This window comes from Panicum virgatum, chromosome 1K (assembly GCF_016808335.1).
Source record: "Panicum virgatum strain AP13 chromosome 1K, P.virgatum_v5, whole genome shotgun sequence".
Classification (NCBI taxonomy): Eukaryota; Viridiplantae; Streptophyta; class Magnoliopsida; order Poales; family Poaceae; genus Panicum; species Panicum virgatum.
Genome location: NC_053136.1, coordinates 28,635,623 through 28,658,431, shown reverse-complemented (window position 1 = coordinate 28,658,431; position 22,809 = coordinate 28,635,623). Strand labels below are relative to the sequence as shown.

The following is a 22,809-nucleotide window of genomic DNA, read 5'->3' as shown; positions in this document are numbered from 1 at the left end:
CCTTTGATCTTGTTCACTGCGACTTGTGGCATCTCCTGTACTCAGCATGTCTGGCTACAAATACTATCTGGTCGTGGTCGATGATTTCTCACACAACTATTGGATTTTTCCTTTGCGCGCCAAGTCTGAGACCTTCCCCACCCCCCTCCACTTTTTTGCCCGGGTGTCCACTCAGTTCGGCCTAACTGTTAAGGCCGTCCAGTGTGACAACGGGTGTGAGTTCGAAAACTCCACCTCCTGTTCCTTCTTCCTCTCTCGGGGTGTTCAGCTGCGTATGTCTTGTTTGTATACCTCTCCTCAGAACGGCAAGGCTGAGCGGATGATTCGCACGACGAACGACGTCGTGCGCACCCTTCTGATTCAGGCCTCTCTGCCCCCGCGCTTCTGGGCTGAAAGCCTCCACACTGCCACCTACTTGCTCAACCACCTTCCGTCCACTGCTTCTTCTGCTCCCACTCCACACCACGCTCTCTTCGGTACCCCTCCTCGCTACGACCACCTTCGGGTCTTCGGTTGTGCGTGTTACCCTAACACCTTCGCCACCGCTTCTCACAAGCTGGCGCCCCGCTCGACTCGTTGTGTTCCTTGGTTACTCCCCTGACCACAAGGGGTACCGATGCTTTGACCTCACATCTCGTCGCGTCCTGATCTGCCGACACATCGTGTTTGACGGAGTTATATTTCCCCTACTCCACCTTCTCCACACCTTCTCCCGACCCCGAGTTGAAGTCCCTGTTTCCGACTGACCCGGTGGTTCAGCCACCGTTACCTGCCTGTCCTTTCCCGGCAGGTTTTCTTGGCACACAGGCACCGCTTCCGGTGATCCCTGCTGCGCCGAGTGCGGCCCCGGTGCCCGCAGTCGCGCCACGCGCGGCCCCCGGAACTCCGGTCGTGCCACGTGCGGACCCGGTGTCTCCTGCTGCGCCACGCGCGGCCCTGGTGTCTTCCCCTGCACCTGCGCGGTACGCTCAGCCGGTGCAGGTGTACCGGCGTCTGGTTGCAATGTGGTCACAAGCAAATGTATCTGGATGCATAAGCGTCGGGCTGACGGCACACTGGAGCGCTATGAGACCTTTAGTCCAGTGGTGAAGCCTGCTACGGTGCGCATGGTACTCTCGCTTGCGCTCTCTCGCTCTTGGCCTGTGCACCAGCTGGATGTGAAGAATGCGTTTCTTCACGGCACTGTCAGGGACTGTCTACTGTTCTCAGCCGGCGGGATTTGTGAACTCGAGTTGTCCGCATATGGTCTGCCGGCTCAACAAGTCCCTCTATGGTCTGAAGCAGGCTCCTCGGGCTTGGTACTCTCGGTTCGCCACTTGGGGTTCACCGAGGCCAAGTCTGACACGTCTCTCTTCATCTACCGCCGTGGGGATGAGACTGCCAATCTGCTGCTCTATGTCGATGACATTGTGCTCACAGCCTTCAGTCAGCAGTTACTTCAGAGTGTCATCTCCTCTCTGCAGCAGGAGTTTGCTATGAAGGATCTTGGTCAGCTCCACCACTTCTTGGGCGTCACTGTTGAGCCTCGCCCGTCTGGTCTTCACCTTCACCAGCGGCAGTACGCACTTGATATTCTGGAGCAGGCTGGGATGACTGATTGCAAGCCCTGCTCCACTCCTGTCGACACTCAGGCAAAACTGTCTGCTGATCTGGGTGATCTGGTGGTTGATCCTACTGCCTACCGGAGTCTGGCCGGCGCTTTGCAGTACCTCACCTTCACCAGGCCGGACCTCACCTACGCTGTTCAGCAGGTCTGTCTCCATATGCATGATCCCCGGGAGTCACACCTTGCTGGCCTGAAGCGTCTCCTCCGCTACGTCCATGGCACTGTGGACCTCGGCCTGGTTCTTCACCGCTCGTCCTCTGCTGAGCTGGTCGTCTACACCGACGCTGACTGGTGGCTGTCCGGACACTCGCTGCTCCACTTTCGGCTGCGCCGTCTTCCTGGGCGGTGTGCTGGCCTCCTAGTCGTCCAAGCGGCAGCCGGTTGTCTTCCGCTCCAGTGCCGAGGCGGAGTACCGTGCTATTGCTAACAACGTGGCGGAGGCGTCCTGGCTACGATAGCTCTTGGCGGAGCTCCACAGCCCGCTCGCCAAGAGCACGCTCGTCTACTGCGACAATGTCAGCGCGGTGTATCTCTCCACCAATCCCGTCCAACATCAGCGGACGAAGCATGTGGAGATCGACTTGCACTTCGTGCGCGACAGGGTCGCCATCGGCGATGTTCGGGTACTCTATGTCCTGACTACCTCCCAGTTTGCCGACATCTTCACCAAGGGACTACCCTCCTCGACCTTCTCGGAGTTTCGCTCCAGCCTCAACGTAGCAGGTGGCTAGTTTTGGCTGCAGGGGGTATTTGCCCTTTGTACTCTCTTCTTGTCCAGTCTTGAACATTGCTGCGCCGGTTGTTCAGACTGCCGGGGGGGGGGTTGGCTTTCTTATTGTCCAGTTTTGAACACCGCTGCACCGGTAGTTCAGACTGCGGGGGGGGGGGGATGTTGGTGTATATGTGACGCCATGTATAGGATCTATATGTCCCACCCTTCTAGGGTTTGGGGGAATACATCCATTATTTCCCTCCTACACCATTCATTATACAGTCGTATTCTTCAGTTTGTCCATTAAGCCAGCATACCGGTTGAAGGTTCATCTTCAGCTGTCAATCGAGGATCCAAGGGACTATGTTTAGTTCAAGAACTTCTGGCGCCTAAGCGTATCCTAGCTTCTGTTTACCTTAGTCAACTTTATTTAGTTAATCTGCTTTTGGATTGTATGAGGGTCGGGTGTATCATTGATTTATCGTCTGACTCAGTACTGCAGTATCTCAACTACCAATTTTTCTTACCGTGTTCTTGATCTTGCTTGTTCTAGTTGATTTCTGTGTAGATTTTGAATTCCATTTTACTCGTTCCTCACAAGAACCAGTGAGTCGTTAGCCATCTATGACACTGTTCGTGCTGTTCTTTTTCTCAGACAGTTTTTAGATCCTGTATGTCAATTAATTGGTAACTTGTGTTGGGTACTAGAATATCTGGGAGGGCGTGCATCTCATTGGTTGTTAGCGCCATACCTCATTCATTGGTAAGTTGCTTTGGGTACTAGAATATCTGGATTTAAGTGCATCTCAATGCTTGTCCAGTTTGGGATACTTGTGTTTCATAACTTCTTTTAATGTTGAAGCAGCAAAAACTATGTCAGACATGCAATCTTGTTTATGAAGATAAGTTTTTTTTTTCAGTTTCAGAATGTTCAGTTGAAGTACTAAAATGCTGATGGTTGTACTTTCTCCTGCAGTTCACGTTCCAGTCATACAGTGTTGATGATGAAGACTTTGAAGGGCACAATTACAGTTTGACTGGGCAGCTTTCAGCTGTCCGTATTGTCTTCCTCTACCGTTTTGTTCAAGAGGTATGTTTTGACATAGCAAATTATTTTATCAGATTTCCAATGTGTCTCTACTTTAACGTGCCTTCTATTGTGCAGTTCACTTCTTACTTTATGGAGCTGGCAACCCCTCATACTGAAGAAGCAATTAAGTTTATTGATAAAGTTGGAGGTCTTGAGTGGTTAATTCAGAAGTATGAAATAGATGGTGCTTCTGCTATAAAGCTGGATCTTTCACTTGACACACCCATAATCATTGTTCCAAAGAATTCTCAGAGTAAAGAGTATGTTTACATTTCCAGTGATTAGCTAGCTAACTTTATAATTGCTACTATAAGCACCTATTTATAATTAGTTCCTTATGATCTAGTTATATCTATTCTTTGGATCTGATAACTGCTACTATAAGCAACCTTGATAATTAGTTCCTTAGATATAGTTGCTGTAAATGTTCTTTTTAATCTACACTATATGTTGCCAGTGTTCAGTTCCAGTTCTTAGATTTGTACGACTCTGTATTTTCTAGTTTTCAACGTGTCAATTTCTTTACATGAAGTAATAGAATGATGATGTTCTGGTATAGAAAAACACGACACTGACCCTGATACCTTCCTGCAGTTATATACAATTTGATCTTGGACAATTAAAAGTAAGGAATGAGTTCAGTTGGCATGGAGGTGAAGAGACTGATCCTTCTGCTGTAAGGCTTGATGTTCTCCATGCAGAGGTATGCATTGGGCTGGAAAACTAATTTTCCGATTATACGTATTATCTTATATGATATTTTGATTCGTGCAAGTAGATAAATGGAATCAACATGGCGGTTGGAGTAAATGGAACTTTAGGAAAGTGTATGATTCGGGATGGTCATGGCATTAATGTAGAGGTGCGACGTAGCCTGCGGGATATCTTCCGAAAGGTCCCGATACTATGTATGAAAGTTCAGGTAATGAATTTGGTTTTTTCTTATTCTGTGCCCTACAACTTAATATGGTCTCCACTTTTTTGTTGTCTGATTGCCACTTTCTATTTGGTCACCATTATTTCCTACTTAAACGCTAACCTCCTATTTGTCGCATGCAGTTTCAATATTTTTTTTTGTTTTGCAGCATGTATTACTTATCAGCTTGTATTCACTATCCTTAGGTTTGTTAAAAAGAAGAAAGAAACAAATGCTTCTCCCTGTTTTATTATAAAAATGTGAGTGCTCCTAAGAATTGAAGAAGTGAAGATATACTATTATGAATTTAAAAGTACCTAAAGTAAAATGTGCCTCCTAAATTATTTCATTTTTTCAAGTTTCCTTAAGTACTAGAGCTATTGGAGTAATCGGAGTAACCCTCTGACTAAATTTAAGAAAATTACTGCGTGACTAAAAGTGTACGACACTACTACTGCATATACATTTCACATGTTTTGAAGCTGTTTAATGCATCTGTCAACTTAAGTTGTATGCATAGTGCAGAGACCTTGTAAAAACATATAATATTGTATGGTTGTTTGGTTTCATAGAGACCTTGTAAAAACATATAATATTGTATGGTTGTTTGGTTTCATAGAGACCTTGTAAAAACATATAATATTTTATATCAGTTTCTATAAATATTCCATTTTGTATGTGTGCCATCAATTTATATAGATATCAGGTCACAACTTGATGTTGTTTGTCATTTACCACTACTGCATATAAATTGTTAGTACGACACTACTACTGCTTATAAATTCGTAGAATAATTACAATAAGTTCAAAACATATGCAATGTGGGTTGACTGTATAGTCATCGAATGGGACACATGATTGAAGATGAATGCTCTATGAGAAAAATACCACAAATTAAAAGGGATGAAAGAACTAGTACAAAAATAACAAAAGCTAATCAGCATTATTAGCCAAAACGGCACATGAGTTCACGTGCAGCAGGCCACGGGCCACGGGGGTCGCTGCTCTGGCACGAGCGTGGCCCCCGTGCAGTAACAGTTTCCATTGTTTAATTACTGAGCTTTATGTTTTAGCCTAGGTTGAGTTGTGGGGTTATATGATTAACTAATATATGAACTTTCTTTTCTCCTATTTTTAGTTATATTTGCCTTTTTATCTTTCTGCAGATAGGATTGCTTCATGCTGTCATGTCAGATAAGGAATACAATGTGATCACAAACTGTATTTCAACAAATTTATCAGAGACGCCTAACCTTCCCCCAAGTTTTCGTGAAAATGTGAACCGGACGAAGGAGTCTATTCGTCTACTTGCAGATAAAGTCAACCTTAGTAACCATCCAGTGCTTTCACGTACCGTTGTTGTCATGACTGTTGATGTTCAGTATGCGTTGCTTGATCTTCGCAATGGCCCAGATGCAGGGTCTCCTCTGGCAAAGCTTGCTGTGAGTATTTCTAACAAATGAGTTGTACAGTTCTATAGGAGGGTGCAATTTTGTTTTTTATGGAAAAAATATGTCATCTATATTTATTTCATATCTAACCCGTTAGGGCCCATGAGATGGAGCAGCCCCAGGCCATGCTAGGGCCGAAGCACGCGAACAGTAACTGCGTGGTACTGTTCACGGCTCTCTGGGACGATGTAGAATTAGATTTAACTCTAGAGGTTGGTTTCTTAGGAGTCAAGTTACCTCATCTATATAAGGATGGGATTGCATCTCTTTTGATTAAGCAAGAAATAGATTAAGAGTTTCTATCTCTTCCTCTAGCTTGCCCTTGTGTTGCTGCTTGGGGTCAGGGCCATCTAAAATGTGCCTACGAGACATGGACAGTTGATTGGTCTGGCAGCCGACTGGGCCTAGTGGGTCAGACCCATTAGGGTTAGGGTTAATATTGAATTAGATATCTTGGTTATGGTCAAGTAAACCTCTCTATATAAAAAAGAGATGTATCAATTGAAGGTTAGCAAGAATTATCAGGAGAGATCCTCATCTACCCCGGAACTTGAGATTGGGAACATCCATTGCCAGTGTGCTGAATCACCAAGTGTCTGGTTCAATGTCCACCCCCATCACCACCCGCCATGGGCATGCCATTCTAGTTCTGCATGATGGGATGCTTATACATTGTTAATATTTTGTTGTGGGATGGTACACGATGTATGTATTTGTATTGTCCTATTCCTGTAGCGTATTTACACTGTCTTCTTTTTTTCTTCTGCAGCTAGAAGGTCTATGGGTATCTTACAGGACAACTTCAATGCTTGAAATGGATCTATATTTGTCTATACTTAAATTCTCCATACATGATATCCGTCCAGATACAAAGTCTGAGATGCGTCTGATGCTAGGATCTTATTCAGAGACTGCTAACCTGTGTGCTGAGGACTCTTTAACTAATGTGGGGGTTTCGAACCTCACAATGCTGATACTGGATTATCGTTGGCGTTCTTCCTTCCAATCATTTGTTATAAGGATTCAGCAGCCTCGTATACTTGTTGTCCTGGATTTTCTGCTTCCTGTTGTTGAATATTTTGTGCCTTCCTTAGGCACAATAACTGGCAGAGAGGAAAGTCTGGACCCAAAGAATGATCCTCTTATGAGGTCTGATGATATTATACTTTCCGAGCGTGTTTTCTTGCAAAGGGAAAATGTTATTCAACTCTCTCCTGGAAGGCAGCTCATAGTTGATGGTCGTGACATTGATGAGTTCATTTATGATGGCTGTGGAGGCACTATATCGTTATGCGAGGAATTTGATAACAAAGGCCAGCTATACTCAGGGACTATAATCATAATTGGGCGTGGTAAAAGGCTTCGATTCAAAAATGTTAAAATTGAGGTAATGAACTTGTAATTTCTTTCTTCTATGATTCCTACTAAGTTTGCAATGTTTCCTGCTACAGTGCACCGTTATTTTGATGCCAGACTTACACCTAGATTGTTCTTTGTATGGTCCATACAAGAATGGTGCCCTTCTTAGACGATGTGTATATTTGAACACTGGAAGCAGCTATTCAATCGCTGCTGAAGATGGTGTTGAAGTTTCTGTGTTAGAAAGTTCTTTCGGTAATGATGATGACCTTTTGACACTTGAAGATCATAACAAAAGAACTCTCCAGAATGCCAACGATGCTCCTGCAAACCAAATGCTGAATTTTACATTTGAAGCTCAGGTATCAACTACATCTCATTTGTTAAATTCCCGTTTCTTTTGTAATTTATGAGAACAGTGTTTCTGTGCTGGATAGTTATGAATGATGAAGTTTGCCATAATCAACTTGGTTCATGACCTTGTCATCATAGTCGTTGCCGAAATCCTTCTCTGGTGAATACTTGGTGATGCAAGTACTCTGCAAGTTACACAGAAATAATGCAGATGCAAGGATAACAGCAAAGCTGGCACAGTACAGTTAATATTTCAATAAGAGATAGGTGTTACCGTGTTAGGCATTCCATGGCAGTTGTACCTTTTGCAGGACCAGAGTAACATAATGTTGAATAGTTAAAATATGGCATATTAAACCAAAGAATTTGACATTATCGGACATTCAGACTTGGTAGGCAGTTACATTATCATGCATTGAGACTGATAGGCATAGTTCAGTTTTTTTTCCATCTCCCGCTTCCATACATGAATTGAACCTTAAAACTACTCTAGGAGGGAAAATCCTAGGTGCTAACTGAGGCTATGCATATCATTGTGTCATAGAAAGAGAGAAAACTGGTATGGGACAAACTATTCCAAAAGGAAGAACACCCTCACACATGCAGGCTTGCGCAAGCACACACATAGATACACTATTGAGTTAGTGTAAGTAGGCTAGCTTGCGTATGAATCGCATTGCATTGAGACTCGAGGGCGTATATATAGGGGGAACAAGATATTTTTTGGGGGGGGGGGAGGGGGGGTGGGCAAGAAGCCTCCCCGAGATATTTCCTACTCTTTTAACCCCCAACAGTCATACGGTAGCAACGCAAATGGTCAGACTGGAGAACAATGGAGACGCCCCCCTGCATATGGAACGCCGGTGCGAATGCTTCGATTAGAGTGGAAACCAGCAAGTAGCTTATGCAAATGATAGCCCCTTAAGCCGAAGTAGCCAAGGTCGAGGTGGACATGGTCAAGCCATGGAGAAGGGCGCGGGTCCGAAGCATCAATGAAGGCACTCGAGTACACAAAATCGGCTCAGCATGACGATAACCCAACTGCACAATGGTAGACGGTGCAGCTAACAAGTGCAAAAGCGTCCTCCTCCAACAGCATTGACAGCAGTGTCTGTGAGGTGGCAATAGTAGGCACGGACTTGGACCGGGAGCCAATGTGATGAGGACTGGCAGCATGGGTAGCGCTACCGCATGAAAAGACGGCGACACTGATGGTGATAGCTTGAACACGAGCATTAGCGATGTAGCCTGGGAGGGCACAACGGTAACCTCATCCTCGGGAGTATCGATGATGAAGCGACGATGAAACGGCGGGGCGACGCAAAACTAATCTCTGATCGAGAAAAAAAAAACAGCAGCAAGATGAACCTTGGGTACCGAGCCCCATGGCGCTGCGGCATGCCAGCGATGGCAGTGACGCAGCACGGTGAGGGGTGTGGTGGATGGGGCAGGTTGAGATGGCCCTCATAGAGCCTGTCCGGCGATCCATCTCAACGAGAGTGCCAGCATCTGGGTGTAGCAGCCTGGCGACGTCATCAACAGACGGCGCGGCAGACTGGAGCTCCGACCCTAGTGATCTAATGGCGTGGCAGCCCGACACCCGCCCGTGCAACCTCTACAGCTGTGTGCTCGCGCTCTAGGCAGCGATGACAGCGATGCTGGGCCAGATGCGTAGGAATGAGCGACGAGGCAGCCAGACGAGATCGGATCGTCACATGAGAGGTAAGTTATCTGCTGCTACTTGAGCCGCGCATCCTACAAGGGCGCTGCCCCGGTGGAGATCGATCTCCACGTGGACGACGCGAGGGCAGCGGAAACCGTGGTGTATGATTGGTAACCTAAACTCATGATACCATGTAAGAGCATCTCTATGAGATTGTGTAAAAGGAGTTGGATAGGTAAAAATAGCCAAATTGGGGTAAAAACTGGATCCAACAGTCTATTTCTCAATCCTCGGTATCTCTCTAGCCATCCGCGGCGCATGCTAGTCATCTTTGCCGAGCCCCGTCGCCTCACCATCTCCTCCCGTGAGGTTCGCATGCTCCCTGCCCACGTGGCTCGTCCCCGCGCGCTTCCTACCGGCGCGGCCCGTCCCCGCCACTCCTCCCCACTCTTCATTTTACCCTTTCTTCCTCCCTCGGCTCGGGCCGAACTGAGCTCCAAGTAGACCATTGCTGCCGCCGCTCCGGCCAACTTCGGCAGCCGCGCCTCGATTACTCGCGGGAGCACCTTTCCCAAATTCCGGCCGCACTGCTCCCCAGCCGAGTCGACCGGAATCGATCCTGCTCCGGCTGGCCACCATGCGAGCCCGCTCGAAGCTCTGAGCCGCCCGAACCATTACCATGATCACCCTGATATAGCCACAAGGCTCTAAGCCCATTGTCTCCGACCAAGCATGATAGTTGAGCCTCATCCAAAATCTCGTGTAGAAGCTCACTGACAGAAGGAGAAGCATTGAAGGCGTATGCATTGCAATGCTTTCCAAATCCACCTAGCGCTAAGTTCACTAAAGATGTGAGGCCTTGCTGAAGAGGTTTGCCTTCCCATCATTGTGCTTGGTGTCACCAATCCGCAAATACAATTTCATGAGGCTTGGGAACTAGGTTCTGAAGGCCAACCTGTTGGAATACATTTTGAACCATAGCTTGCGGGCAATGGGTTCAAATGTCCAGACATAATTTTAGTAAACAATTATTTGCGACCCACTTTGAATCTGTCCGATAAGACTAACTGGCCAAGGAAGTCTTTTTGAGCAAATGAATTCTTCTTCTGATAATAAAGTTCAGTTTCATGCAATCAGACTTTGTGCACCTTTTTTTTATTAAACATGTAACTTCCCTGTTACATTATTTTGAGTATATTTAGTCCTACACCCATGTTTTGCTGATGTACACCATCTCTTTGAAAAATGTTCAGGTTGTATCTCCGGAATTTACCTTTTATGACAGTTCAAAGTTATCAATGGATGATTCCTTGCATATTGAGAAGCTTCTTCGGGCCAAGATGGATTTCAGTTTTATGTTTGTCTTCCTCTCACTCACTTTGTTGACATATTAATTATTTCTTCTGATTTCCTGCTTAATGAGATATATATGTTTTAACATTAAAACAGGTATGCTTCAAAAGAAAAGGATATCTGGGCTCGATCAGTTGTTAAGGACCTTACAGTTGAAGCTGACTCTGGTCTTCTTATTCTTGAACCTGTAGATGTTTCATGGAAATATACTTCAGTCAATGAAAAGACAAACATAGTGTTGACATCGACAGATGTTTGCATCCATCTTTCACTGAATGTTGCCTCTCTTATTCTTAAACTGCAAAACCAAACTCTTGCAGCTTTGCAGTTTGGTAATATTAGCCCATTGATTTCTTGCACAAACTTTAATCGAGTTTGGAGCTCACCACAAGGTACTTGTGTGCTACCTATTCTTTATTTTTTCTCAAACTGGCAGGAGAGCTGCCCATCATAATTTTAAGAATGAATTAAATCAAAAGTACAAAAGGTATTACACACATCCATGTATAGCAAAGGGAGATTAAAAGGAAGGGGTGGACGAAACAGACTAATAGTTCAGAACTGGGAACGGCAGCCGCTTGACGCAAGGAGATGACCAAGAAGATATCAGTAGTGGAATGAAAACTGCAGGGTATGAAATTAGGGTAGGGTTTGCAGGGTAATTTCTCGAACTGATTCGTGAAGAGATGATTGAAACACGACCCACTGGATTATTAAGTCCAAAACCACATTTGCACTAGGCGAGACCAGACAGCGAAGCCTTCTGGTGGTGTCAAAAAGTTGGGACATATCTGGAGATGCTCCCTCAAAGATGCAATTTCTTCCAGTGCATCCAAACTGCCCTGGTGATCAGGATGATCAAGGAATTAAAGCATGTCCTTCGTTCCTTGGGGATCCTTTCTGCATCATAGCTCCACCAATTTCTAATGTGGCTTTCAGAAAGCTGTAGGTACGCCTGATAAAACCCGACCCAATTGAGAATAGAGAACCAAACCCTACGGAAGAAAACTCATCCTGCGATAGGATCTTGAACCTTTTCCAGCTCTGGAACACAGAGCTAACATTATGCTGGGTGTGGTAGCCCTCATCAAGGCAATTGGTCTGCAGTCCGGAACAATTTTACAAGGCGAGACATAGGAAGAATTTGTACCTTAGATGTGCCCGCTGTTTCCGCACTCGCTCTCAGGGTCCAAGGCCAGTACTGCTGGTGAACGTCTTCTTGCATGCTGACTGCTCTGGCAGAGGTAGTGTGAACCCATATATCGGCGTCAGGCACATATTGTCCCACACCTGCCAATATTCGAGTGATGCTTTGATAGACAGCAAATCTAATAACTGAGCCTAGCTTGGTGGGGGGTGCAGGTGTACACCCCTGCTAACAATGTTGAGCCCTCTTTGACTCAAATTTGGGTGGCTATTTCTTCTTAGTTACAATGACACCTAGTTCCACATAGATTGGTCGAGTTTTTTTAAGATGACGATCCTTTGATTTCTTTGGTCCAGCTATTGTCAGTTAGCCCCTCAGCCAACATGTCATGGTTGAGAATACTCTCTCAACTGCTGCCACTATATTGAAACAAGATCCGTGAACGATTCCCCTTCAAGCTATTGGCATGTCCAAAGGAAGCTTTTACTGTATCATTAAAATGTGATAGGACTAGGGATCCTACAGCGACTATGCAGGAAATAGGAGAGATGAGTGTAGGGTTTGGCCCGTGAGGCCAGGCAAGATAATAATTGCCTTGCTTGATACATTCCAAAACTGTTTAGAGTTATTTATCTCCTCTCCTAACAAACTGATCCTATTCTTATGGAAACAACCCCAAAACTCCTAAGAAAGTAAATTGGGACAGCAGCCCCATGACCGGCTGCTTAACCTAGCCACTAGTATGGTTCTGGCATTGATACGAGATGCCAGTCATAACAAAATGTATGTGAATGATGTCCAGGGTCTACCCGGCTGAAATTGTGTAACCACAACTACTGCAAATGATATACACAATAGTTTCATGATCATGTATTCCCAAAGCAGCCAGCTCAGTGTCTTGATAAACCTTTGCCGAGGTGACACACAACATGCTTTGCATCGGTTTTCCCATTCCGCAAAATAGCCCTTCTGGCCTTATCAGTGTCCTTGATTGCCCACTTGGGGGTGCCAACGCTATAGGATACTAATAAATGGGGATAGCGCTCACAATGTATGTTGTTATTTTGTGCATATTCTGGTTCAAGTAGTGTGGGACATCCCTTGCTTATTTCTTCGAGTGATTCCATACTGCAGGCGACCTACCTGGCTACAACCTCACCTTCTGGAGGCCACAAGCTCCCTCAAATTATGTGATTTTGGGTGATTGTGTGTCCTCGAGGTAAATTTGTCCCTCAGATCCATCATGATTGTGAAGTTATTTACTTTCTTGAAGTGTTCTTTGAGTTTTGGTTACAGTAATAGTTCTGTCTAAGTCTTGGTTTTATGTTTAAGATACAAGCTTAATAAAGCTGGCATGTGACTGTATTTTTCTCGGATAAAAGCTGGCATGTGACTGTAACTTAACGCTTTACTGATTGATAATATTAGGATTAAGCACCTCTTGCCAACGGCATACATTTTTTCTTTCTGTCTACATTGATCACTATGGCTTCACTCTGGAAGTAACTGATCTTCACAATTTGTAACATGAACCTGGTATTTCGAAGAAGTGTTGAGTTATTTTTACAGAACTAGAGAGTAATTAGCAAACCATCTCAAACTACGGATTTATTGTATCCATATTCACACATTTCACTCAACTACATATTTAGGGAAAATGCGTCAACGTATCCCAAAATTATAGATTTGATGTATCAACTTTTGCAAAATTACAGATTTTTGCTGGTTAATCCTGCAGTTTCTTCTGATACATAACAGTGTATCTGTAATGTTAATAGTTTCAGCAGTTTTGTAATGCAACACATTAAATATGTATTTGCAATATTTAACTTGTAAACCTGATGTATTTTGGTAGTTTTGAATATACTTAGTTAAGCGAAACTTACTTGTAACTTATGCAAGAAAAGATGCAAACTGCAATGGACTTATTTACAAAAGAAATAGGATAAAGTTCTGCTCCTGTTACCTTTATTTGCACCAGTTGTCTGGATATTTAGAACTTATATTGCTTCTGCTGAAACTGATATTTTGCATCTTCACAGATCTGTGCCACCATCTCAGGTCGTGGTTGCTGTAAGTAATACTTATGGTCGTGTACGGAAACCTCTTGGATTTAGGCTTCTTCGTGTATTGCCTGGTTCGCTAGATCTCATTGATTCTCCTCAGTCAACTGAAGAAAACGAGTGTTCCATCTGGATTCCGGTGCCACCACCTGGATATTTAGCTCTAGGATGTGTGGTAAATATAGGAAGGCTGCCACCTTCGAACCATGTAGTGTACTGCCTTCGTTCAGATCTTGTGACTTCTGCAACATTTTCAGATTGTATACACACTATCTCATCTGGTTCTGGGTATGACATCATTATATCTTTTTCTTGTTTGACTTGCCATCTTCTGCATTGTAGTCATTTTTCTCTTTTTTCTGTAAAGAGTCTATGAAGTACCAACAAAGTGTGAATGGTTCACTTGTTTTAATTTCTTTAGCAGAATAATCTCTGGATTTAGCATTTGGCGTGTGGATAATGTGATTGCTTCGTTCTACGCACATTCTTCTACAGAACAACCCACTAGAACAGAAGCCCTTGATTTGCACCATGTTCTTCTTCGGAATCCAAATTGCTACATTGTTAAAGATCTAAATGCAGATTCACCTGTTGAAAATGACCAGTCTTCTGATCAATTAACTCACCACCGCAAGGGTACGTCTGGATGGGATGTGCTTCGCACTTTGTCAAGACCAAGTACCTATTGTGTGTCTACTCCACACTTTGAAAGAATATGGTGGGATAAAGGCAATGAGACCAAGAAGCCATTTTCTATATGGAGGCCATTACCTCGTTTTGGCTTTGCTTCAGTTGGTGACTGTGTAACTGAAGGGTAATGGTTTATTTATACATTTACAAACACTAAATACTATTATTGTGATAGTTATTGACATGCCCCTGCATCTTTCAGGTTTGAACCGCCTACTCTTGGCATTCTGTTTAAATGTGACACGGTTGTTTCTGAGAGGCCTGTACAGTTTACTAGAGTGGCACAAATTGATAGGAAAGGCCTGGATGAAATATTCTTCTGGTATCCAGTGCCACCTCCCGGATATGCTTCCCTAGGATGTATAGTGACAAAAACAGATGAAATGCCAAGCAAGGACTCCATTTGCTGCCCTAAATCGAGTTTAGTTAGCCAAGCGAATATTGCAGAGGATCCTATCACCAGGTCTTCTAGCTCAAAGGGTCCTAACTGCTGGAGCATTTGGAAAATTGAAAATCAGGTAATCCTTAATGCTTACCTGCATTTCTTGTAGATACTATTACAGATCATGCCATTGACTCAATGTTCTTTTGGTTTGTAGGGATGTACTTTCCTTGCAAGGCCTGATGTGAAAAAGCCATCAGCACGACTGGCATACCGTATTGCTGACGCTGACCATGCGAAGCCCAAGGCACGTGAAAATATTACTACAGAGTTGAAGCTGGGATGTTTGTCAGTCAGCATCCTTGACAGCTCTTGTGGAATGGTGTGTATGCCTGCTAAACTATGACCCTCTTTTAGGAATTCAAAAGTTTAATATTCTTAAAAATGTTTCTATTTAGTATTTACTGGTCAGCTAATATTCCAAATTTTTAGGTAACGCCACTTTTTGACACTACAATAGCAAATATAAATCTTGCAACACATGGAAGATTTGAAACAATGAACGCTGTATTGATCTGTTCTATTGCTGCATCGACATTCAATAGACACTTGGAGGCATGGGAACCCTTAATTGAGCCATTTGATGGGATATTCAAGTGAGACCTGCTTAATCATTTTGCATCTATTTTGACAATATGTACTGTTCTCTTCTAGAATTATGAGCAGGGACCTTAACATTATTCTACCATCATTGAAGGTTTGAAACATATGATACCAGTGAGCACCCTCCTTCAAAAGTTGGTAAGAGGATTCGTGTTGCCGCAACAAGTCCTCTAAATGCCAATCTGAGCTCTGCAAATCTTGAGCTTCTTATAGAAACTTTAATTTCATGGAGAAGACAGATTGATCTAGAAAAAGATTCATCAATGAAAAATGGGGTATGACCTTATACTTTCTACTATTAGATCCTTCCTGATATGCGTATATTTTATGGATTGATTATGTGCATATCCACTTTACAGGACACTGTCGGAAATATGAAAAAAGCTGAAGATTCTTCCTGCTCTGCTTTGAATGAAGAGGATTACCAGAGAGTAGTTTTTGAGAACAAATTAGGATGTGATGTTTATCTTAAGAAATTAGAAGACACTGAAAACATTATTGAGCTCTTACAGAATGATAGTAAAGTTTCACTGTTGATGCCACCTCCCAGGTTTTCTGATAAACTAAATGTATTATCCAATGCTACAGAATCAAGATATTATGTTGTCATACAGATCTTCGAGTCCAAGGTAGTATTGAACTTCGTGCGTCCTGTACTCCACACTTTTTTTTTATGAAGCTTACAGTTTATTTTTTCTCCATGTCAGGGCTTGCCTATCATAGATGATGGCAATGGTCATAGCTATTTCTGTGCTTTACGCTTACTTATTGGAAGTAATGCTTCTGATCAGCACAAAGTATTCCCACAGAGTGCCAGAACAAGATGTGTAAAACCTGTGAGAACTAGTGAGTTACGGACTCATTATGCTAAGTGGAATGAGCATTTTATATTTGAAGTTCCAGAACAGGTAACTGTCAATCTGGTGTTTTCTTGTCCTTTCAATGTTTTACTGCAGTTGCCATCTTTATTTCTTTCGCAGCATGTTACGTAATACAGTGATAAGCTTTATAATTGTTGAAGTATAAGTGAATTGCCCACTTCTCCCTGTCAGCTTAAGCTTTTGGGTTGAATTAGTTGGTGCATGCAACTCAATATGGTATCCGGGCTAGAGGTCTCAGAGTTTGAATCCTAGCGGGGGTGATTAAATAAAATAATTGCAGCCGATTCCTATTCCACGTTTGAGGCCTAGCGGAGCCTACACTAAGGGGGAGTGTTGAAGTATAAGTGAACTGCCCACCTCTCCTTATCAGCTTAAGCTTTTGGGTTGAATTGGTTGGTGCATGCAACTCAATAATAATAACTGAATAACTGATGACATTTTTATTTCTTTGATCGAACTGCAAGTATATCCTTATTGATTCAGATGGGATTTAGTGTGCCTAGATTTTTTCCATTTCTTTTACAACATAGTGTACCTAATTTCAGATGTATTCCCCTATCTATTTCTTCTTGAACGTTAATGACACTGCATTAATCCTAACGCTATATTTTGCAGGCCTCAGCTAATTTAGAGATTGAGGTAACAAATCTTGCATCAAAAACTGGGAAAGGTAATTTTTGGAGCTATACCTTAAAATCTGTTCACGACTTGTCTTGATTTTTTTTCTTCGGAGCAATACAGTACATGCCAATGTACGCTGTCATTAATCCTTCACATGCCACCTGTTTTCTCACTGGCGTATGTTATAGGCCCACCTGTCAGTAATCTTTTTTCCTCGAAAATATGTAGGAGAGATGCGCGTCATTGCATTAAGATAGAAAAAAGGCCAAAATAGGCAGACAACACACACCCATCAGTGATATAACTCAAAATATTGGCCCACCTATTAGTGATATAACTCAAATTTATTTTGAGGGAATTGGATCCTCAAATTTCAGTGGGATTTATCATCATTTAGGTTGTGTTTGGTTGGTGGATGGATGGTTTGGGGATGGAGCAACCCCGTTCCTACTGGTGTTTGGTTGAGGGATGATGGGATAAAGTTGCTCCCGGAGGGGACTATATTCCAGGGTGAGCTCATCCCAGAAAAAGAGTCGGATGAGCTCATTCCGGTTGCAAGGCGTCAGCTCCCTTCTCCACCCTTTGCTCCTCCGATCCACGCTCCTCATGTGTGCAGGCGCCCCTCCGACTAAGTGAGGTGCAAGCAGGGGTGGGTGGGGCTGAGGCAACCCACGAGCAGGGGCGGGTGGCAAGCCGGAGGAGGGTCGAGGTCATCCACTCATCCAGTGCCGCAGCCCTTTTGCATCCTCTCTGCATCTGTGTCTCCTCTCCGCTTCCTGGGTCCACATCCATGAGCAGAAGTGCTCCCTGTTGGTGTATATGTGAGCTCATGTATAGAGGCCCATCTAGAGGCCCATGTATAGGAACTATATATCCCACCCTTCTAGGGTTTGGAGGAATACATCCATTATTCTCTTATCATTTGCCTAGGGTTTCTCCTCTCTCCTCTCTTCCTCCAATCCCAGCTGGCGCCGCCCCTCCTTTCCCTCTCCTCCTTACCTCCCCTCTTCCTTTCCCGGCGGCAACTCCTCTGCTCCTGCGTGGATCCCGGCCGCCGACGCTTCCTCTGCTCTGGGAGCCACGCGGGCGCCCTACGCCGCCGTCGCGCTGGCTGCAGCCGCTGGCGGACCCCTTCCCGGCACAGGCGTCGCTACTGCCGCTGCCCCCGCCGCCGGCCCGGGCGCGGCCGGCGCGGATGCAGCCGCCGTGGCCGCCTCTCCTCTGCTCCAGGGCGGGGCCGCCGCTGCCGTCGCTGCTGCCGCCGCCGCCGCCGCCGATCCAGCCTGCTGGCCAAGCTGGCTTGCTGCCCCGCCTGGGCTGTTGCCCCGCGGTTGGGCCGCCTCCCACTGCTTGCTGGGCCGTGCGGGCTCTCCCCAGCCCACCTGGCCCTGGCGCGGGCGCGCCTGCAGCCGCCGCCACCACCGCCCGGGGTAAGGGCGCGTGCGTGTGGCCGCCTCGGCGCGCCGACGCCACCATGGGCGCGGGCTCGAGCGCGGCCCCTGCTGCCGCCGCTGCGGCCCAGGTCGGCGTCGCCCAGCTCGCCGCCGCTGCCTCCTCTGCGCGCGCGTGGGCCGTGGCCGCGGGCGCTGCCTCCTCTGCGCTCGCATGGCCACAGGGCGCCGCCGCCGCCGCCGCCGAGCCCCTGGCCGCCGTGGGCGCGGGCGCGGCCCCTGCCGCCGCCGCCAAGGCCGCCGCCGCTGCCTCCTCTGCGCGCGCCGCCGCCGCACAGCCCCCGGCCCTTGGCGCGCCCGGTCCGCCCGCCCTAGCCCTGCTGGCCGTGGGTGCGGCCGTGGTCGCGGGCGCCGCCGCCTCTGCGCGCGCGTGGCCGGCCCCTGGCGTCCCCGCGCCGCCCGCCCTGCCCTAGCTGGCCGTGGGCGCGGGCGTGGCTTCAATCGCGGGTGCCGCGCCGTTCACCGCCGCTGCCTTCCGCGGGCAGCAGCTCGCCGCCGGAGCTGCTACGGACGACGCCGCTCTTGCAGCGGTCCTCCTTGCTGCCTAGTCCGCGGCCCTCACTCGTCGGGTCGCCGCGGAGAAGCCCGTCGTTCCCTTCACCGAGCCCGGCGCTTCGTCCTCCCACCAGGATCCGCTCTCTGGATCTGGAACCCGGAACGACCCGACTGACCCCCTCCTTGATGCTCCTCTCACCGGCCAGACCGGGAGTGGGGGAGGCCGCGGCCGTCGTCGGCGGAGGGGACGTGGTGGAGGCCGTCGGGGCACTCCGACCCCGACTTCGGCTCCCACTCCTGCTCCTGGCCCTGACGGTACGCCCTGGCCATCCTTCAGCACCACATGGTCAGGGCACATCTCGATGTGGCTGTTCCAGGGTCAGGGGGGTGGCCCTCGTCCTCAGCCCCAACCGGCGGCCATGGTCATCGGCGCTGCTCCCCTAGTCGCGTCGCTCTGGACCCCGCCCGCTTAGCCCAGCCAGCCGTCGACCTGGCCTTGGGGGGTGGCACCAGGCCGCACTGGCGCAGTCCTTCAGCGCCATGGGGCTGACGCCGCTAGTCAGCACCGAGTTGATCGCCGACTCGGGTGCCTCCTTCCACACCACCCCTGATGTCGGTATCCTCTTCCGTCCGACACCCACCCCCTTTTGTCCTTCTTCCATCATGGTTGGTGATGGGTCTTGCCTTTCTGTCACCGCCGTGGGTTCTGCTCCTGGTTCTTTTCTTCGTCCCAATGTCCTTGTTGCTCAGTCGTAGTACCGATGTTCGACTGCCATGCGTGCCAGCTTGGTCGTCATGTGCGACTTTCTTTTTCTTCTTTTTTGCATGCGACGCCTGCCTTTGATCTTGTTCACTGTGACCTGTGGACATACTCTGTACTCAGTATGTCTGGCTATAAATATTATCTGGTCGTGGTGGATGATTTTTCTCATTACTCTTGGACTTTCCCTTTGCGCGCCAAGTTCTTTGCCTGGGTGCCCACTCAGTTCGGCCTCACCGTTAAGGCCGTCCAGTGCGACAACGGGCGTGAGTTCGATAACTCCACCTCCCGTTCCTTCTTACTCTCTCGGGGTGTTCAGCTGCGTATGTCTTGTCCGTATACTTCTCAGAACGGCAAGGCTGAGCGTATGATTTGCACGACGAACGACGTCGTGCGCACCCTTCTGATCCAGGCCCCTCTGCCCCCACGCTTCTGGGCTGAGAGCATCCACACCGCCACCTACTTGCTCCACCGTCTTCCGTCCATTGCTTCTCCTGCTCCCACTCCACACCACGCTCTTTTCGGTACCTCTCCTCGCTACGACCACCTTCGGGTCTTCGGGTGTGCGTGTTACCCTAACACCTCCGCCACAGCTTCTCACAAGTTGGCACCCCGCTCGACTCGTGTGTTCCTTGGTTACTCCCCTGACCACAAGGGGTACCGATGCTTTGACCTCACCTCTCGCCGCATCCTGATCTCCCGACACGTCGTCTTTGACGAGTCGGATTTCCCCTACTCCACCTCCTCCACACCTTTTCCTGACCCCGAGCTGGAGTCTCTGTTTCCGACTGACTCGGTGGTTCATCCACCGTTACCTGTCTGTCCTTTCCCTGCAGCTTTTTCCGGCGCACCGACGCCGCTTCCAGTGATAACTGGTGCGCCGAGCGCGGCCCCGGTGCCCGCAGTCGCGCCACGCGCGGCCCTTGGACCTCCGGTCGTGCCGCGCGCGGACCCGGTGTCTCCCGCTGCGCCACGCGCGGCCCCGGTGCCTCTCCCTGCACCTGCGCGGTATGCTCAGCCGATGCAGGTGTACCGGCTCCTGCGGCGCGGACACCGGGGCCGTCGCCGCCGCCGACTCGCTCTCGATCCGAGCCGGCGGTGTACCACCCGCCAGTCATCCATCGGGATCCTCGGTGTATCCATCCCATGGTGACTCGACGGATGGCGTCTCAGGCCGCGACTCTCTCCGCTACAGAGGGGGAGCCGCGGGTCTTTCCGGTACCCTCCTCTGTCCGCGACGCCTTGGCGGATCCACACTGGCGGCGCGCGATGGAAGAGGAGTACGCGGCTCTTTTTACCAACCAGACGTGGGATCTCGTGTCGCGTCCGTCTGGTTGCAATGTGGTCACCGACAAGTGAATCTGGACGCATAAGCGTCGGGCTGATGGCACACTGGAGCGCTACAAGGCTCGTTGGGTTCTCCGGGGGTTCACTCAGCGGCCTGGTGTGGACTATGATGAGACCTTCAGTCCAGTGGTGAAGCCCGCTACTGTGCGCACGGTCCTCTCGCTTGCGCTCTCTCGCTCTTGGCCTGTGCACCAGCTGGATGTGAAGAATGTGTTTCTTCACGGCACACTGTCAGAGACTGTCTTCTGTTCTCAGCCAGCGGGATTTGTGGACTCGGGTCGTCCGGATATGGTCTACCGGCTCAACACGTCCCTCTATGGTCTGAAGCAGGCTCCACGGGCTTGGTACTCTCGGTTCGCCACGTTCTTGCTGACTTTGGGATTCACCGAGGTCAAGGCTGACACATCTCTGTTCATCTACCGCCGTGGAGATGAGACTGCCTACCTGCTACTCTATGTCGATGACATTGTGCTCACCGCCTCCAGTCATCAGTTGCTTGAGCGCGTCATCTACTCTCTGCAGCAGGAGTTTGCTATGAAGGATCTTGGTCAGCTCCACCACTTCTTGGGCGTTACTGTTGAGACTCGTCCGTTTGGCCTGTTCCTTCACCAGCGGCAGTATGCACTCGACATTCTGGAGCGGGCTGGGATGACTGATTGCAAGCCTTGCTCCACTCCTGTCGATACTCAGGCGAAGCTGTCTGCTGATCTGGGTGATCCCGTGGCTGGTCCTACTGCCTACCGCCTACCGGAGCCTTGCCGGTGCCTTGCAGTACCTGACCTTCACCCGGCCGGATCTCACCTATGCCGTTCAGTAGGTCTGTCTTCACATGCATGATCCCCGGGAGAGTCACCTTGCTGCACTGAAGCGTCTCCTCCGCTACGTCCATGGCACTATTAGTTTCGGCTTGGTTCTTCACCGCTCTCCCACCTCTGAGCTGGTGGTCTACACCGACACTGACTGGGCTGGCTGTCCGGACACTCGCCGCTCTACTTCCGACTACGCCGTCTTCCTAGGCGTCAACCTTTTTCTCCTGATCGTCCAAGCGGCAGCCGGTTGTCTCCCGCTCCAGTGCTGAGGCGGAGTACCGGGCTGTCGCTAACGGCATGGCGGAGGCGTCCTGGCTCCGACAGCTCTTGGCGGAGCTCCACAGCCCGCTCGCCAAGAGCACGCTCGTCTACTGCGACAACGTCAGCGTCGTGTACCTCTCCACCAACCCCGTTCAGCATCAGCGGACGAAGCACGTGGAGATCGACTTGCACTTCGTGCGCGACAGGGTCGCCGTCGGCGATGTTCGGGTACTCCATGTCCCGACCACCTCCCAGTTTGCCGACATCTTCACCAAGGGACTACCCTCCTCGACCTTCTCGGAGTTTCGCTCCAGCCTCAACGTAGCAGGTGGCTAGTTGTGGCTGCGGGGGGTATTTGCCCTTTGTACTTTTTTCTTGTCCAGTCTTGAACACCGCTGCGACGGTAGTTCAGACTGCGGGGAGGGGTTGGCTTTCTTGTTGTCCAGTCTTGAACTCCGCTGCGCCGGTAGTTCAGACTGCGGGGGGGCGTTGGTGTATATGTGAGCCCATGTATAGAGGCCCATCTAGAGGTCCATGTATAGGAATTATATATCCCACCCTTCTAAGGTTTGGAGGAATACATCCATTATTCTCTCCTGCACTCCCTCTGCTGCTATACCGGTGCTGGTGGCTTGGTCTTGGATGCTGATTGGTTCGGTTGAGAGAGGGAAAAGAGAAAGTAGTGCTGGCTTCTGCTGTTTGCTTCAGAGAAGGAAGATCCGGGAGGCAGGAAGA

The 22,809-nt window shown here is 48.3% G+C and overlaps 1 protein-coding gene across 3 annotated transcripts in view; it reads left to right on the top strand.

Moving 5' to 3' along the window:
• Nucleotides 1-22,809, top strand: part of LOC120701443 — an 83,291-nt gene that overhangs the window by 41,523 nt on the left and 18,959 nt on the right. For 2 of the 3 annotated variants that reach the window (XM_039985486.1, XM_039985497.1), the window contains 19 exons: nucleotides 3,295-3,408; nucleotides 3,484-3,668; nucleotides 4,003-4,111; nucleotides 4,187-4,330; nucleotides 5,491-5,766; nucleotides 6,545-7,162; nucleotides 7,227-7,496; nucleotides 10,405-10,508; nucleotides 10,601-10,896; nucleotides 12,786-12,870; nucleotides 13,694-14,002; nucleotides 14,136-14,528; nucleotides 14,607-14,922; nucleotides 15,004-15,168; nucleotides 15,279-15,442; nucleotides 15,544-15,724; nucleotides 15,809-16,078; nucleotides 16,157-16,357; nucleotides 16,946-17,000. In XM_039985486.1, the coding sequence (XP_039841420.1) occupies nucleotides 3,295-3,408; nucleotides 3,484-3,668; nucleotides 4,003-4,111; nucleotides 4,187-4,330; nucleotides 5,491-5,766; nucleotides 6,545-7,162; nucleotides 7,227-7,496; nucleotides 10,405-10,508; nucleotides 10,601-10,896; nucleotides 12,786-12,870; nucleotides 13,694-14,002; nucleotides 14,136-14,528; nucleotides 14,607-14,922; nucleotides 15,004-15,168; nucleotides 15,279-15,442; nucleotides 15,544-15,724; nucleotides 15,809-16,078; nucleotides 16,157-16,357; nucleotides 16,946-17,000 (4,255 nt within the window). The remainder of the gene's footprint in view (nucleotides 1-3,294; nucleotides 3,409-3,483; nucleotides 3,669-4,002; nucleotides 4,112-4,186; nucleotides 4,331-5,490; nucleotides 5,767-6,544; nucleotides 7,163-7,226; nucleotides 7,497-10,404; nucleotides 10,509-10,600; nucleotides 10,897-12,785; nucleotides 12,871-13,693; nucleotides 14,003-14,135; nucleotides 14,529-14,606; nucleotides 14,923-15,003; nucleotides 15,169-15,278; nucleotides 15,443-15,543; nucleotides 15,725-15,808; nucleotides 16,079-16,156; nucleotides 16,358-16,945; nucleotides 17,001-22,809) is intronic. The other variant, XM_039985491.1, reaches the window with a different exon arrangement.